At 36.6% G+C, this 17,935-nt stretch overlaps 2 protein-coding genes across 2 annotated transcripts; one reads left to right on the plus strand and one right to left on the minus strand.

The window, feature by feature from the left end:
- Positions 1-860: 860 nt before the first annotated feature.
- Positions 861-3,413, plus strand: LOC18013745. Its single transcript, XM_024153697.1, is given in 13 exon segments — positions 861-1,119; positions 1,122-1,150; positions 1,282-1,421; positions 1,514-1,530; positions 1,533-1,600; positions 1,602-1,647; positions 1,650-1,672; positions 1,870-2,028; positions 2,133-2,196; positions 2,199-2,233; positions 2,358-2,558; positions 2,656-2,768; positions 2,951-3,413. Coding segments are annotated over 13 exon segments (1,617 nt in total).
- A 392-nt stretch (positions 3,414-3,805) lies between these two features.
- LOC18013821 (indole-3-acetaldehyde oxidase) lies at positions 3,806-15,883 on the minus strand. Its single transcript, XM_024153698.1, is given in 12 exon segments — positions 3,806-4,032; positions 4,110-4,196; positions 4,199-4,292; positions 4,363-4,461; positions 4,563-4,658; positions 4,733-5,701; positions 5,788-5,937; positions 13,433-13,501; positions 13,576-13,785; positions 13,854-14,630; positions 14,633-15,675; positions 15,751-15,883. Coding segments are annotated over 12 exon segments (3,954 nt in total).
- Between the last annotated feature and the right edge of the window lie 2,052 nt (positions 15,884-17,935).

The following is a 17,935-nucleotide window of genomic DNA, read 5'->3' on the forward strand; positions in this document are numbered from 1 at the left end:
CTTGAAGAAACAGATTTCTTAAATTTTAGGGAAACTAGTTTTTCCGAGTTTTTATCTTTCTAAATAAAAACCAAAAACCACACCATCTATGGGTTTTTTCAAAGAAGTTTCTGTAAGTTGTTGTTGGTGAGTCTTTTTTTTTTTAATTACTGCTATTTTTCTAAATCAATAATTAAGAAAAAAAAAAGCAAAACAGAATTGTATTTCTAAAATAAAAAACATAGAAGCAAAAAAAAACTTTATTTCTACAATAACTTCATTTTACCTATGTGCATTTTTATCTATCATTTTTTTACTGTAGAAAAAATCTATAATTTTATAATTTTTATTATTAATTATAAATTGTTGTTAGTTAATTTCTAAAAAAAATATGTTTTTGACACTTCAATTTTATTTATTTAATTTTTGTAATTTTTAAACACAAAATTAAAATAAAAATTAAAAGCATAGAAACGTTTTTAAAAAATAATTATTGATAAGAAAACTAGAAACTAAACATACCATTCAAGGTTTTAGAAAATAAAAATTTACAGAAAAATCAAAAACTAAAATTTTAAAACCAAAATCCAAAAATTAAAAACCAAAAGCTAAAAATTAGAAACCAAAAACTAAAAACCATGCAAACATTCGTGGCCAAAACCTTACTATCATTTACGGCTTCACCTTATTTCAGGGGTAAAATAGTAAAACCAAAGAACCCTACCATAATCTTCTTCTTCCTCCGCCGTAACACAAAACCAGTTGACACATAAGAAATAAATTCCAATTTCTGAACCGAATCATTCGAAATCTTGGCCGACTAAGCCGCACAATCCGGTTTTTAGGTATAGAAATTGGATTTAGAGTTCTTATCCCTCGTCATGCCAAAGCGTAACCATGAAGAAATTGTTTTTGATGACGGAGAGGATGAGGACAGTGAAGAAGATCCTATAGCCATTGGAGATGAAGAAGACGATGATGAGGGTAATAAAGATCTTAGCTTGAAGATATTAGAGAAAGTGTTATCGAGGAGTGATTTCAATGATTCAAAGGAGACAAGAATGTCAGATCTATCCGGTTCTGGTGTAGTAAGTACTGTGATTGTCAATGGAGGAAACTCAAAGAGTAGTAAGAAGATGAAGGGAACCAATCCAGAGATGCCCACGAAATTGTCAGTATGAACGATTCTCTTCTCTGTCATAACTTTTAAAATTAGTTGTTTTTGACTTCAGTGTTGTTATTTGTTTAGGAAAGTTTGATGCTTGTGTTTAATGCTCTTCGGTTTTTCTTAATTTGTATCAGTCCATTGGTTCAAAAGTCCAAAGTAAGGATAAGATGGTGGAAGATTTAACAAAAGGAAAAGATGATGAGGTTAAGGTTGAGAGATCTGCTGAACCGAAAGCTGGAGAAATATCTAGTAATATGGTTTTGAAAAAGCTTCTTATGAGTTGAAATCACTGCTCTTTATCTCCCACTTTTTTATTGCGGAATACTTCTCTCTGTAATGAACATTGTTGGGATCTTGTGTTATTCAGCGTGGAGCGAGGTACTTTGCCCTCCTGATGCTGGGCAGAATTGTTATAGTTGTGGGGAGCAAGATCATGTAACTGTTAATTGTCCAAACTACAATCAAGAGTAGGAAGCCTTGCTTTATATGCGGGAGTTTGGAAATGGTGCAAAGCAGTGTTCAAAGGTGCGGTTTTGAAGCTTAATGGTCGGTGTTTTATGTAGTTGCCTTGCTTTTATTTTCTCCAATATAATCATAAAGCTTATGTATAAACTCGTAGAAGTGTTTTGAGTGTAGTTATGTGGTTTGCATGGCAGATTTAGGATGACTAGTGAAGTTATTATTGCATAGGGTTGTTGAGTGAATTTTTCTTGTTTCTATAGGGACACGATTGTTATATTGGCAAAAATGGTGGCCACGGGGCAAAAGATTGTCCGGATAACTGCAAAAGTTGGTCTAAGACAGCCATATGTTTAAGATGTGGAGACTCTGGACATGACATGATTTTGTGCAAGTATGAGTCCTCCCATGATTATTTAAAGGTAACTTCGTTTTCATGAAACTTAATACTCTTGCTTAGTATAGTTGGATTATATGGTAGATCAGACGGATGATAATGCTATATTTCCACATTTACTTTGACCAGGATATACATTGCTATGTCTGTAAAAGATTTGGCAATCTATGCTGTGTTGAACCGGGTAACTCACCGTTATCGGATGTGGTCAGCTGGGTCACATTGGACTGGTAAGTTGTTACGATTTTGCTTTTGGATCATCCACACCGTCGATCACAGAATTGATTTATTCTCATTTTAGTTAAAATAGTGATGCAGAATTCGTCATCTGACTAAAGTAGATTTTCTCTTTAGGCTGGTGGTAGGTACTATGAGGAAAGCACCAAAAAAGATTCTGCTAGTTCATGCTTTAGGTGTGGGGAAGAAGGGCATTTCTCATGTGAATGCTCGAATTCCTCGAGCATTAGCACTTCACATGGCAAAGACTCACCTAGTTTATGCTACAGATGTAATGGAGCTGGACATGTTGCTCGTGAATGTCTGATTTCCTCTTAGGTAGGATCTTTCTCTCTCCATTTGGTGCTTTGAGCTTTTCAACTCTTTCCTTTTTCTCTCATGTTATGACTTAGAGTTCCTTTTTTTCTACATGTAGGTCTCTAAGAGGAATCGTGAGCTATCTACTCCATCAGATAAATCTAACAAGAGAAATACACAAAACTCGGAACACACTCCAACTCCCCATGAATCCAACAGGAAGACGAAGAATAAAGAAAAGTCTAAACAGATTTCTACTCCCTGTAAATCCAACGAAAAGACGAAGAAGAAAAGAATAAAGAAAACTTGGAATACAATTCTACTCCCCATGAATCCAACGGGGAGACGAAGAAGAAGAAAAATAAAGAAACCTCGGAACACTACTCTACTCCCCGTGAATCCAATGGGAAGATGAAGAAGAAGAAAACACATAAAGGAGAACATGGAGAACATCCGCAAACTACACTACAGAAACCAAAACTGAGAAGCGGTTAGATGATAAATGATCTGGAAGACTATTCTTTCTAAAGAGGAAATATCAGGAGGCCAAAGTCTCCTATTACACCATCAGGTCATAACCATCATAGGTTACCCACGACATATATGGGTCATTTTCATAACCATAGATCACCAACATTTAGTTCTAGTGGTCATTATCCAGGTTCTCAATCAACCACATCATATGGTAGAAACCATAGAAATTCATCATACGAGTCTAGTGGGCATCTCTCGGATCATCCGCATTCAATGTGGCAACCTCATTATCCTTCTCCTTCTCATCATCATCATCAGATTCACAGATATGCACCTGCACCCTCAAGTTATGGTCCGGTTCACCACTATAGCGAGTTTCCAGAGAACTATGGTCGCTGGTAGTATCAGTTGATATTGTCAAAGACGATTATTATGCTTGATGGTGTTTGTTAGGATCAAAGGTTAGCTTCACTAGACCTCTTGTATTTGATTTGGGCACTGATGTCAGTTTCTTGTTGTTTTGTTCTCTTCTCTTACGCAAGTAGTTTGTTCAGTCCTCATTTCCTTCCCTCAAATAGATTGCTCAGATTTTCCTTTGTTATATCTGTTTTTTAATTTAACTTTTGAAGATAATTTTGTATTTATTATCAAGCATGATTTTATAAAATTGATTTTTGTTTTCCTTAATCAACTAGATTGGTTGCTTACAAGAAAGGGGGAAACATAAGAAGGATGTCTTTTCTAAATTATTAAAAATATTAATAAACAAGTACATATTTCACTGTAAAAACTGATCATGATCTTGAGGTAACTCTTAATTTCCACTCCAAATAGCTTTTAACGATATTTAGGCCACATAACTCCTTCACAACGGACATTGTAGCCGGAACTGGCAACTGAAACATTGAATCCAAACCAACCTCACATTTCCACATCCTTAGCTGTTAGCCTGCTACTTTAATCGCCTCTCTTGTGGCTCAGTGCACCAAAGCAGCCAGTAGCAACAGAGGCTCTCCTGAAGCTGTATTTACACAAACCACTAGATGATCATAAAGTTGATTGCTATTTTTTTTTAAATGTTGTCTACTATGGACTGGCCTTTAGAAGAGAGTACGCGTTTTTCATGGCAGCCGCTATTTAGTATCTCGACGTTGAACTGCCTAGGAATGGTGTCTATGGTCGGTATGTCCATGTGCTGTCTGTCACAACGAGTCCATCCGAATCAGTTATGTACTCTTCAAGCATGAAAAATCCAAGCCCTTGCACAAAAGCTCCTTCAATCTATACAAACAAGATTTGTAGGTAAATGTTCCATTTGCTTAAGCTTGTGTGCTCTCTTTATCCATATTACCTGTCCTAAATCGATAGCTAGATTGAGACTGTTGCCACAGTCGTACAAGATATCTGTCTGTAGAACCGTGGTTTTCCCCGTCACAAGGTCTACTTCAACCTATAACAACACCATTGGATTACCAAAGTTGCTCCATTTCCATAACTCAAATTCAGATTTTCAAGGACAGAAAGTTACTGAAAAAAGAAACAAGAACTTGCCTCACTAACTGCAACACCGTAATTCAGGTATTTCGTAGGAGTTTCTTCTGGAGTATACAAGTCACTAGCTGATAAGTTCACAGACTGAGCATAGGCCTGCATTTGGCCATAAAAATCTAGAATAAAAATGAAGAAGCATGATCAAGAAAATCCGAATTGAGGAAAAAAACCTGAGAAATCAACTCATTCCAGCTGATTGAACCACCCGATTTCTCCATTAACGTTGTCTTTAGAGGTTTCAGTCTTTCGACTAAGGTTTCACAGCAGAGACGAACAGCTGCGCAGCTTCCCTCAGATGTTGTGCTACCTCCTGTAAAGATTCCTTGGACCATGCTCAATGTATCTGATTGTACAACTCTTATCTTCCCCATGAGCTCTTCAGTTCCATTGCATTGGAGCAAACCAAGAGCATAACCATTCATTTGCTTCACCTTTGTCCATAGCCCTTGTCCAAGCTCGATTCCACCAACTTCAACAACGATCGAGCCATCGCTCAAAACGCTTACTCTCCCTGGAGTTGCAAACATGGAGACTTCATAAGTGATGGGTACTCGGGATATCCCTCGTTTTCTCCATATGTTAGACTCGTTGAACGCTCTGACACTCGAAATCCGGTCCTCAAAGTTTAAAGATACACCCAGTTTATCTCACGTCAAAGAAACAGTATACTCATGTGGTTCACCAGCACCATCCTTGTAGAAAAGGGCTAAGCTCTCATATGTATGGAGATTAATCTTTCTTATGGTATCAGCTTCTAAGGAGAGACTAGAGGCTACATTTTTGATTATGGATTCAGCGATATAGGTACCCTGCACATCCCCTGGTGCTCTCATGATTGCTTTGCTTAGAAGATTTGTTTTACAAAGCTTGAAATCAAAAGATAAGGCTCCCCAATTGTACTTCTTTAGCGCCCCTATGATATTTGATGGCATTAACATACTTAGTCCAAGAGTTGCTCCAGCATCAATCAGTATTTCTAGCTCCAAAGCTGTGATCTTCCTTGTGGATCTGAATCCCACATTGTAGGTTATCTTCATGGGATGCCTCCCACCAGTCATGATCATATCTGTCTTGCGGTTTACATAGGTCCTCACAGGACGCTGTAGTTTATTAGCAGCAACAGCGCACGCTGTTGCAACCTGAGAAGATGTAAAAGCTTTTGACGTTTTTGGTCCATTTCTTGCAGAAAGTGAGTGAGAAAGATGAAAGTTTTCGAAAAACTTACTGGCATTGCTTTGACAGCTTTTCCTCCAAAACCACCACCGACACGTCTTGTTATGATAGAGACTTTTTTTTCAGAGATGCCTAGGCAAGCAGCGACAGTGGAGTGTACATATTGAGGGGTCTGACATGAGCTATAAACTAAAATGGAGTTCACTACTAGAAATCAGACGTATAGCCACGGCACAGCCACAGATATTTCCGTGGCACATAAAAATAGCCATGCATTAGCCACGTTTAAGCCACATTAAACAAAGACATGAAAATCGTGGAAGCATTGTGGCTATTTCCTGGCACAATAGCCATAGTAGAAAAACCGTGGCTTACCGTAGCTGTTTAGCCACGAAATCGTCACGAAAATTATCCTGACTACGTTGCCACACAAGTTGTAACCGTTTTTCGTAGCTAATAGTCACGGTGGAAAATTGTAGCTATCCCTGGCTATATTGCCACGAAAAGCTATGGTTAAGCCGTGGCAATATGATATGTCAAAAAAACAAAAAAAAAAGCAGAAATTTGTTAAAATTTATTGTCCCACATCGGCAACAACGATAAAAGTAGAATCTGAGATCCAATATAAATAGGGTGTTGTTAATGAGATAATAGAAGTTCATTTTAGGCTTGACTTTGCCATTGACTTTGAATTGCTAGAGTGTTTAAGTGGCTTTTCATTGCTAAAGCTTTTTTTTAATCCTCCAACTTCGACTGAGTGAATTATTTGATACTCAAATATCAAAGTGAGGAAACGATTGAAAAAAAATTATAATAATAAAAAAGACAAATGTCTAATTTTTTTGAATCGAGAACATGGATGGATAAACGTTTAGATCCTGACAGAAATTGTGTTTCAGATGAATTTCTCAAAGGGATAAGCGTATTTATTCAGTTTTCTTGTTATCAACCATCTTATATAGAGCGAGGGATTTTATTGTGTCCATGTACGGGATGTCGGAACATGAAGCAACGTGACAAAGATACAGTGGCTACTCATCTTTATATGAAGGGATTTAAGGCAAATTATTATGTTTGGACGAGTCATGGAGAAAGTTGTACTTACGATGTCGGAGAATCATCAAAGACAACTTATTGCAAGGTTGAAGAAGAATTATGGAGTGATCCTGCAGCTAATATTCAAGTGTCAGTCGGTCAATATGATCATGTCCCATATGAAGATGTTAACATGTTACCAACTGTTAACAGTATTCCAGAAAATATGACGGAAACTTTCCATGAAGAAGTGTGTCATGATAAGGTTTTTCAAGCGTTTGAAGCAGCAAATCAACCTCTTTATGATGGATGTGCAGATGGGATTTCTCAATTGTATCTGGCCACACGTTTGATGAATGTAAAGACTAATAACAATTTGGCCGAGGTATGTATGGATGAGATAGCTCAAACGATTAAAAAAGTTCTTCCCTCACCTAATAAAGCTCCGGAATCATATTACGAGACGAAAAAGTTAGTGAGGTCGTTAGGATTGCCTGTTTATAAAATTGATGTGTGTGAAGATAACTGTATGCTATTTTGGAAGGGTGAAGATCAAAATTTGGTCCAATGTCGATTTTGTAAAAAAGATAGGTACAAACCAAAATGGAGTGGGGAAGAATATACCAAAGCAGCGGATGTTTTATCTCCCACTTACAGATCGGTTGAAGCAATTATACCAATCAAAAACAACAGCATCACACATGCGATGGCACGCAGAACATATATGCCCAAAAGGAAAGATGCAACATCCATCAGATAAAGCTGCATGGAAGCATTTTAATAAGGTATATCCCGAATTTGCTTGTGAGAGTCGTAATATCTACCTAGGATTATCAACAGATGACTTTAATCCAATTGGCATGAATGGCGAGTCACACTCAGTTTGGCATGTCATAGTAACACCGTATAATCTGCCTCCTGGGATGTGCATGAAAAGAGAATTTTTCTTTCTATCTATATTAGTGTCGGGGCCAAAACATCCAAAAAAAAGTTTAGATATTTACTTTCAGCCATTGATCGAAGAACTGTAATGTTTGTGGAAAGATGGTGTTGAAACGTATGATGTCTCAAGAAAACAACATTTCACCATGCGAACTGCATTAATGTGGACAATAAATGATTTTTCTGCTTACGGGATGCTTTCTGGTTGGATGACGCATGGTCGGTTGGCTTGTCCATATTGTTTGGATGACACAAATTCTTTTTGGTTGCCAAATGGAAGAAAACATAGCTGGTTTGATTGTCATAGGAAGTTTTTGCCTCAAGATCACCTTTACAGGAGGAATGTGAAAGCATTTACGAGAGGCAAATCAGTAAGGGATGTTTCTCCACCATGGTTGACCGGGGAAGAAATTTTGCATGAGAGAATCAACAGCATAGAAGGCGTGTATAGAACTGTTGACTGTGGAGGTAAAGGACATGATAACTCTTCTTGAAGTATTGTGGATATGGTGAATATCATAATTGGGTTTAAAAAAAGTATTTTCTGGGATTTACCGTATTGGAGCAATCTACTTCTTCGACACAACCTCGACTTTATGCACATAGAAAAAAATTTCTTCGACAATCTCATTAACACATTGTTGAATGTACCTGGAAAGACGAAAGACAACATCAAATCTAGGATCGATCTCCCAGTATTTTGTAACAGACCTGATTTAGATATATCTGAAGATGGAAAAGCACCTATTCCAATTTTCAGATTGTCGAAGTCTGGGAAGCAAAGGTCCTCCTATGGCTGAAAAATGATGTTAAATTTCCAGATGGATATGCTTCAAAATTTTCACGTTGCGTTGATGAAAATAATTGGAAGCTATCGGGCCTAAAAAGTCATGATTGTCATGTCATTATGCAACGTCTTTTCCCATTTGCATTTACAGAACTTCTTCCAAAAACTGTTCACACTGCAATATCAGGTAAATAATTCATAAAATTATTTCAATTTTGTAGTTTTAATAAATGCAATTAATAATTGGGTTTATATATATACGGTTTTCAGATATTGCGCTTTTCTTTCGGGATATATCTGCAAAGATATTGGAAACTGAAGATGTCCATGTATTGAAAGAAAATATAGCTGTGAAGATTTGCAACCTAGAGAAAATATTCCCTCCATCTTTTTTTGATGTTATGGAACATCTTCCCGTGCACCTACCTGATGAAGCTATTTTAGGCGGTCCAGTTCAATATAGGTGGATGTATCTATTCGAGAGATATATGTACTACCTGAAAAAGAAGGTTAAAAATAAGGCACGAATTGGAGGATCAATTGTTGCACAATGCGTGAATGAAGAAATCTCCTATGCAACGTCTAATTATTTTGGACATTCTGATATTCCAGACACATATGAAAGTCCCAGGGAGATCCGATTTACTTACACTCATCCGGATGTCTCAAATTTGTTCCAGCCAATAGGACATGTTAGTGGAAAATCAAAACGTGGTTGGCTAACAGACGATGACTACAATGTGCTTCAAACATTTTTAATGCTCAATTATGATGCATTTGCTCCATATGAGAGGTATACTTTATTTTCTGAATTTTCGTTTTGATTATTTTTTTATTAGTTGCTCTTATTATATATTTAAATTTAATACATTTTCAGAATGTTCGAAGAGTATATGACGTTAAGCATACCTGATATTACTTCAGACGCAATGACAAGAGCAAAAGACAAACATTTTGCCGAATGGTGTAAAGACTACGTAAGTCATACTTTGGTAAAAAAATTTATACAATGCAAAATATAGAATTTTATATACTTTTGTCATATATTTTTCTACATATTTCTGACTTTAGACAATGTATATGTATATATATATATACATATATATATATTTGCAGATAAACGATGCCAATGAATCATATGTATTTCCATTGTGGATGCTAGAATTTGTTTAAGGTCCAAGGAATCAATTCACTTCTTGGCCTATGTATTACTCCAGAGGCTACCATTTCCATACGCATAAGCATGGAGAAAACAAGAGGACACAAAATTATGTGTGTGTGTACGAGGAACCACTGAAGCAGAGTATTTTGGGATGATATAAGAGATATTCATGGTTGAGTATCATAGTGCTGTTGGACTCAAAACCATTATTTTTAAATGCAGTTGGTTTGACACAAGACTCGGACGTGGAATGCGGAGACAACCATCTGGTTTAGTTGATGTTGTACCACGAAGACAATACGAGAAATATGATCCTTTCATTTTACCTGATCAATGTGATCAAGTTTGCTTCATTCCTTATACTCGTGTACGTCAAAGCGCAGTCAATGACTGGTAGGCTACTACAAAAGTTCTTCCAAGAGGATTTCGAGAAACTATTGAACTCACCCAAATAGCACTACAAGATGACATTCATAATCAGTTTGTCGTACCAAGCGGAATTTTGCAAGTTACAGCTCATGCCATTGAAAATGAAACAGATTATGAACCTTTCTCTGTGGACAATTCTAATGATGTTTATGTATCTGAAGATGATTTAGAAGATTCTTGTGATGATTCTGATTCTGATTCTAATTCAGATAATGAGATATGATTAAATAAGTTTTGTATCGGTTTAAGAAAACCATATTATATAATGATGATTTTAGTGTCGAACTTTTATTATTTGCTATGCTTACTTTTATTTCCCTCCACTAATTTTAATGTCGAGGCTTCATTTCCCACTCTTATTTTCATTTGCCACGCTTATTTTCATTTCCCTCCGAATTTTCATTTCCCCCACTAATTTTCATTTCCCCCCCCCCCCCTAATTTTCATTTCCCCCACCTATTTTTATTTCCCACGCTTATTTTTATTTCCCACACTTAACCTAATCTGATAAGTCTTCCCCTTCTATGTACTTGTTATATTTACTGCCGCTTCTTCATCTTTCTAACTTAAGAGCAATTTTCTCTACTCTTAACTGAATCCAGAGATTTGACGGTAAATTCACCGATATTCCTTCTTCTCTTACAGCTTCTGTTCCCACTTCTCCTTTGTTTCACTTCTAATTTTGGATTTTTTTTTGTCAGCTACTACTCCAAGCCAAAGCCTTTGTCTACTGCTCCATCCTTCGAGACACATCCTTCCTTGCCGGTAATGCTCCTCCTTTTCGAATTCATTTGATATATTTGCTCCTCTCTGTGTTTTTTTTTTTCTCATCAGATAATTTAGGATTGCATGTATTGTGAACTAATTTCAGATCTTATGTTGAAACTTTTTGTAATGTGTTGCTCTTTCAATAAACGATTTATTAGGGAAAATGGTTAGAGTTAATTGTAAACTTATGAAACCATATAGACTAGAAAAAATTGGTAATTATTTTTGATGAATCTATTCCTGTTTACTGTCTTACTTTGGTTTTCATATCTTTATCTTCTCAGATATGCACCGTCGAAGTCCTACGTTTACACCGAATAGCCCTGCACCACCTGGTGCTACAAGGGCATCAAGTTACTGCAGCAACCAGCTATCCGCAGGTCAGCATTGCAGCACTTCTGTCTTCACCTGCAAGAAGAGAACAGCCTACTCTCCATCCACATAAGCTAAATGGCGCTTTATGGTAATATACTGATGAGGTCTTCATGTTTGTTTGTTTTTTAATCATATAACACACCTAAATTTTTTTTCAGGTTCAAAATTGATAAGTGCGTTAACCGCCGTTTGGTTACCCAGTGGCAAGAAAACTTTTACGGACCTTGGTGGAAGTAGAGAATGGTCCCGCAGGAGAAGAAAGACAAATGGTGGAGTGATTTCGTTGTGAGTTTTACAATTGTAGTATACCATTAGTTATCAATTTTCTTTGCTAACTAGTGTATGTTCTAATACATAGTATAATTTTGTTTTTTCAGCAAAGTTATTACTGGGAGCCACAACAGCATAATTCTGTTTATTACAATTGGAAGGAGGAGGTTAAGGAATCGGTTGGTAACCTGGTTAGCAAGAGGAAGAGATCAGGGGTTAGGCCCCCATACATCAATGAGTCTGACTGGGACTTGATGTTGGAAGAATGGTCCACCGAGCCGGCGCTAAAAAAAAACAGGAATGCAGCAAAAAGCCGTAAATCTAACAAAGATGGTAAAGGCATGCACAAACACACTGCTGGTACTCAATCATTTCTGAAGATTGAGTATGACATGGTAAGGCTTACAATTTTACTTATGCATATATATTTTCATCTTATGCATACTTATGCATATATATATTTTACTTATACTTATGATATCTAGTTTTAATCTTCTTTTATTAGTTGATTGCTGCTGGTGGAAATGAACCACCACCATTCATAGATGTTGTGCGCAAAACACACACACGCAAAGACGGTACATTCATTGACCATCGAGCTGAGACTATCATATCTGAAGTTGAGGCTTATGTTAGCCAGCTGTCTTTTGAAGATGGATCTCCGACCACCAACACTGGCTCTTCAGCGCCCATTTCAACTCGTCTTCAGCTCAATGAAGCTTATTTGGTGGTAAGTTCTTACGAGTGTATGCCATATTTCGTTGTTAAAATTGCATCTTAACTTATAATTTGATCAAGTCATTTGCTTTTGAATAAGATTTGAGTAATATATTTTTGCAGTTGTTGATGATGATCAATATGATATTTTATATCTAATGTGCAGCATGTCCAGCCACACAAAGGTCGTATCTATAAACTTAGCTCTATTCAGTCTCGAGACAAAGAACCCAACCATACAATCCATGCTTCTCTCTCTCGTAATGTAGACATGGAGATGCGGTTGGCCAGTTTGGAGAGTGGGTTCCACACTTTCTCCTCCACTGTGACCGACAACATGGATGCAATGAGGCAAGCACAAAATGTGCTATTACAGTCAAACGGCATCGACCCTGATACACTATGCCCGATAGTGGATTCTCCTGCTGGACCTAACGGAACTAGAAATCATCAAGATCCACTCGTGTCTGGTGAATCAGTTGGAACCTAATGCATGGATGTTTCTCTTTTGTTTATAGTTTTTAACATGACTAAGTGTTTGTTAATCCTTTTTTTGGAACTTCTGATTAGCGAACCTTTCGGCTAATGCTTTTGGATATGATTTTTTGATTGTAAAATATGTTAATCTAATTTATTCAGCTATTTCAGTTTCTGTTTTTATTTATTTTGTTCTTTTTACAAATTTTAAAATCTTAATAAAATTAATTAAATAAATTGACAAATAATTCATGGCTAATTGTAATTCTTAGACATGGATGCACCATGGCTATAAGTGGCTTTTAGAAACTGAAAAATTGTGGCAAATAGTCGCTTTTAGAAACTAAGGAAGTGTGGCAAAATGTAGCTATATAGCCACAGAAGATAGTGGCTATCAATGGCTAACACCCATGGTGGTAATCTGGCAAAACGTGACTCTTAGCCATGAGACTCCCATCGCTAAACCTGGCTAATAGCCATGTGACATTTGTGGCTTATCGTGGCTAACAAAGCCAGGAAAACACAGTGACTAAAAATGTGGCAAATTAGCCAGAATTATCCGTGTGGCTATATGTGGCAGTGTGGCTACGGTTAGCCACGAATATTGTTTAGCCACGACGCTATAGCCACAATCACCTTTTGTGGCAATTCGTAACTACTAGTGATATAGCCATGGAATATGGGCATTAGCTACAATTATTTCTGTGGCTATACGTCTGATTTCTAGTAGTGGTTGTCTTCATCTGGCATTGCCAGAGCTGTTTGCGTCTCCATGTAGAAGAAGTATTGCGAGCCGAGTGTAATCTGTTTCACATCAAAGTTATAGAGATTGAACATACATCTTTTTAAGAATGTGAAGGAGAGGCTACATTACATACATCCGAGCTGAGAATGCGATGATCGGCTTCAGCCATTCCTTTTGATGTGTCTCCAACTTGTTGTGGGTATAAGAAAGGGAAAATCTCGAACAAACTAGATTTCTTGACTGCTTCTTCCATAGACAAGATTGGTGGTTCCAAATCCTCTGTTTTGTATGTAACTACTGCAAGATTGGCTGTAGTATCCGCCTTTCTCTGCGTATCTGCAACCTACAACTTTCTGTGTTACTAAAATCAGTGTTAATGAAACTCAAACTCGTGGAAAATAATAGACTTACCACGAGGGCAATGGACTGGCCTACACAAGTGGTGACCTCCTCTGCGAATAAGGGCTCAGTGCTAAATGCAAACTTCATACCAACATTCTGTCCACCTTTAGGAACATCCTTGCAAGAAATAATTGCAAGAATATCATCAGGTACAGAGTTTTCCTTGAAATGAATAACTTTTATCCGTGTGTATGGCTTTTTGCTATAGATGAAAGCTCCAAAGAGGCAGTTTTTGGGAGCTGGAATGTCGTCCACATAAACAGCCTCACCAGAAGCTTGAAGGGAAGCTCCAGATTTAGTAACAGGCTCCCCAACGGGATAGAATTCGTCGTTTACAGGAACAATTTGTGTAGAAGACAACATTGGCAACGGTTTTGGAGGATCCAAGTGGTAACCATTTGAAGTTTTTTTCTGTTGTATGACTCGAAAAGAACTCGAAAAGGAATCCGGCGCCAAGCTTGACCTGTAAGCAAGATTGGTTGTATCGTTTTGAGGCAGAACGATATTGCCAAGTAAGGTAATGACTTCATACAGAACATTTTCAGTGATTACTTTCCCAGAGAGGAACTCCTCAACTTCCTTACACCTAATGGCGTATTTGGTCCCGTAAGCACCAAAAGCCAATCTACAGTTAATCACCTTCGTATCATTCACTTCAGCCAAGAAAGCAGCATTCAAATAAGCCAGAGCGCTTCCTTGTGGACGCGGTGCAGCTCAATATGTTTCAAAGAGCAACTCAGAGTTTGTTTCAGAATGCCAAAATGGAATTACAATACTCAAAACCAGAGATCAAAAGCCTCGAGAGGAGGTCCCTGAAGAAACTCTTCCACTGATAGCTTTTTAATTCCTCTTGACAAGCTCATAATGTTAACCGATGCACCAGCTGCAAGAAGTATTGTAGCCATGTCAGAAGGAAACTGTTTCCTCTAAGCCATTACAAGGTTTCCACCAATGCTACCAAAGTTCCTAATAAACCTAGCGGCAATCATCTCCATATGAATAGCAAGTTTCCCAAACATCTTCTCAACTCCAGGCGAGACCCGAATCACCTTTAGAGCAGCAATTACTTTAGATATTGTTACCACAGCTCCTATCTCAACCCCATTCTTGTTTTCTCTTATCGCTTTCATCTCCGGTATTCTAGTTATATCTATGTATTTGTCGTAATTACGCTCTCTTTCATCCTTATAGTATCCTGTACCAGTATTACCAGCAACCAATTTTATAGAAACTCCATTACCATTAGCCTTACAAGCTCCCAATAACCTTTGAAGCTCCTCAACACTCGTCGGGCTACACCATCAGTACATTCCAAAATCCGTAGACTTAATCTCATCCTTGAGAAACTCTGGAAATGTACAGACATGCTTCTTACTATTAAACGGAGGTAAACTCTTATTGGAATCACCTTTCTTGCAGAAAGAGTTGAAACCAAGATCCTCAATGTCAACATCAGAGGCAAAGCTCTTGCAAGCATCAACAATTGGACGGTATCCAGTGCACCGACATAAGTTTCCAGAGACAGCTTTCTCGGCCTCAAGAACAGTAAACTCAGAAGAAGATTCAGTCTTTTCAGAGTCTAAGAGAGCCGAGTAGAGAGAAACACACATTCCAGGTGTGCAAAAACCGCACTGAGAGGCGTGAAAACTGGAGAAACGATTGTGAATCGAGTGGAAACCGTCTCTGCTGTTTCCAAGTCCTTCTGATGTAGTGATGCTGCAATGGTTTATGCTGTAGAGGAGCGTGATGCAAGAGCTGACTGTGAGATCTTCGACGGTTTTTAGAATAGGATCGTATTTGGAGAGAAGAACAACACAAGCACCACATGCTCCTAAACCAAACAAGAACATACAATATCAGATAAATGAACAAGAAGAAGAAAAGGAGAATTGAGAAATGGACTCACCTTCGCCGCAGCTAAGCTTAACGCTTTTGAAAGGAGTCTGATATCGAAGGAACTCTAACAATGTTGTTGAAGGGTCGACGGAGGAGAGGTCAAGCTCGAACCTTTTTCCTTTAATGGCGAAAACCAGGTTCATATCTCTCTCTCTCTCTTATTGTACGTAAGTGCCACACGTATTCGGAGTATTGCTGGTCCAGGTATGAAGAAAGAGATGCTATCGACTCTGATTTTAGAGAAATCTTGAATAGAGAGTAGACAATCGCTTTCAATTCACCATGAGACTATTGACATTTGTACATATATTTGGGTCCCCATATATATTTAAAAAAATTATGTCTATAAATAGTTAAAAAGATAGCCAACAAAAACAATTATATATATACATATATAAAATAACATGTCTTATCAGTTTTCACGACTAGCCTAGTTGCAAACAGATGGTTGCCAAAGAATAATACTGTCACTCTGACTGGTAATCAATCTTTCACCGTTACAAAAAAAATTGGTTTATATATATATGTGTTTTAAAATGGAAACCAAAAACTAGAAAAAAAAAAAAAAACTGGGACGAAAATTGCAAAAAGCGGTATAAAAAGAAGAGAGAGAGAAATGGTCAAATATTTTACAAATTTCTCAAACTCGGAATGGTAAAAAATGATTTGTTTCTTTCTAGAAAATTAAAAAAAAATTTGTCATTGGTAGTTCAGATTTTGAACTATTTTTAACTACCAAATAAAAAATTAATTATTTTTTAAATGATTTAAGCAAATATAAACTTATTATTTTACATTCCTTATATTTTTTGATAAAAAAGTTAAATAATTTCAAAAAGTATGCATAATTTCTTTTTGAAAAGTTTCCTCAATTTGCATATATAATTATTTTATAATATTAAAACACTAAATGTTTTCTATGATTCTAAATTTTTTTCAGCCGAATAGGCGCTGATCAGTGTCAGCCGCTGCAATTTTGGACTACACAGTCAATTTAAACGGATAACCCAATTATATACCACCTAAAACCGTTTTCTTATAAAAATCGGCGATTTAACCAAAAATTGGAAGACTTACTAATAATAATCAGGCCCAATTACAATCCCAACAGGAGTGAAAGTACTAATTTTATTGAAGATGAAGACTCTTATTTATAGTGCAACTTCCCCTTCTCAATTATTAGGTTTGTCGATGTGTGACAAACCAAAAAACCTACTCTTCAAAAAAATGTCATGAGTATTTATGGGTTTGAATTAAATTTGAGTCCTCAACACACTAATATGTCTTCTAGGTCTATCATTATGCACATATTTATACAATTATTATTTCATATATGTATAATATAACAAAATTAATCTTAAAATATAAATAAATATTACAAATAATTAAAATAAATATAAAAACTAATCCTCAATTAATCTCTGATTTTTTGTCAAAGCGCTAGGTGGACCTCGATCGTCCGACTAATGCCTAGCACTTTTTTGAACATGGATATTTAATTACACTCTTTTTTTATGGCTATTTTTAACTATTTTCTATTATATTATTTAACTATCATATTACAATTTTCAATTTTGTTACTTAAAAGAAATATCAATAAAACTCATTATGAACTAAAATCACACATGTAATGGATTTAACACTAAATCATGTCCACCAAAATCTAACCAAAATCATATGTAGACTTAAAAGATCTATTGGTCCTAATAAAGCTCAAATGATACAAGTTACGAGCTCTTGGCATACCGACGAACTGCAAGCTCTCAGCTTTACGATGAAGGGTCTGTTTGTTTGCTTGATGCTAGCAGTTCCAGCCAGAGCTGGGTCTGGGTAAAAGCATGTGTTTCAAGGCCGGTAATAATAAAAATATTTTAGGGGACAATTTTCTAGAATGGGAATTAGTGCAGATGGTTTAGAGTGAAATTATGCTTTTGCTTGGACTAGAGCTCGACTCTAAGAACCAATGTTTTGTGTTTTGTGTTTTTTTTCTTTCCTTTTTGATTTTTTTATTTAGACACTTTTCTTATCTTCTTTATTCTTTAATCTAAACTTGTTTTATAAAAAAGAAAATAGATTAATGCAACAAGAATTAATAAAGATAAAAAAGGATAAACAGATCTGATTACTCTATTGACTTCTCTACTCCTGAAATCTTCCCCATTCATCCTGGGCGGCAAGCCCCACAGATCGAACAC

Source organism: Eutrema salsugineum, unplaced genomic scaffold (assembly GCF_000478725.1).
Source record: "Eutrema salsugineum unplaced genomic scaffold, Eutsalg1_0 scaffold_4, whole genome shotgun sequence".
NCBI classification, from domain to species: domain Eukaryota; kingdom Viridiplantae; phylum Streptophyta; class Magnoliopsida; order Brassicales; family Brassicaceae; genus Eutrema; species Eutrema salsugineum.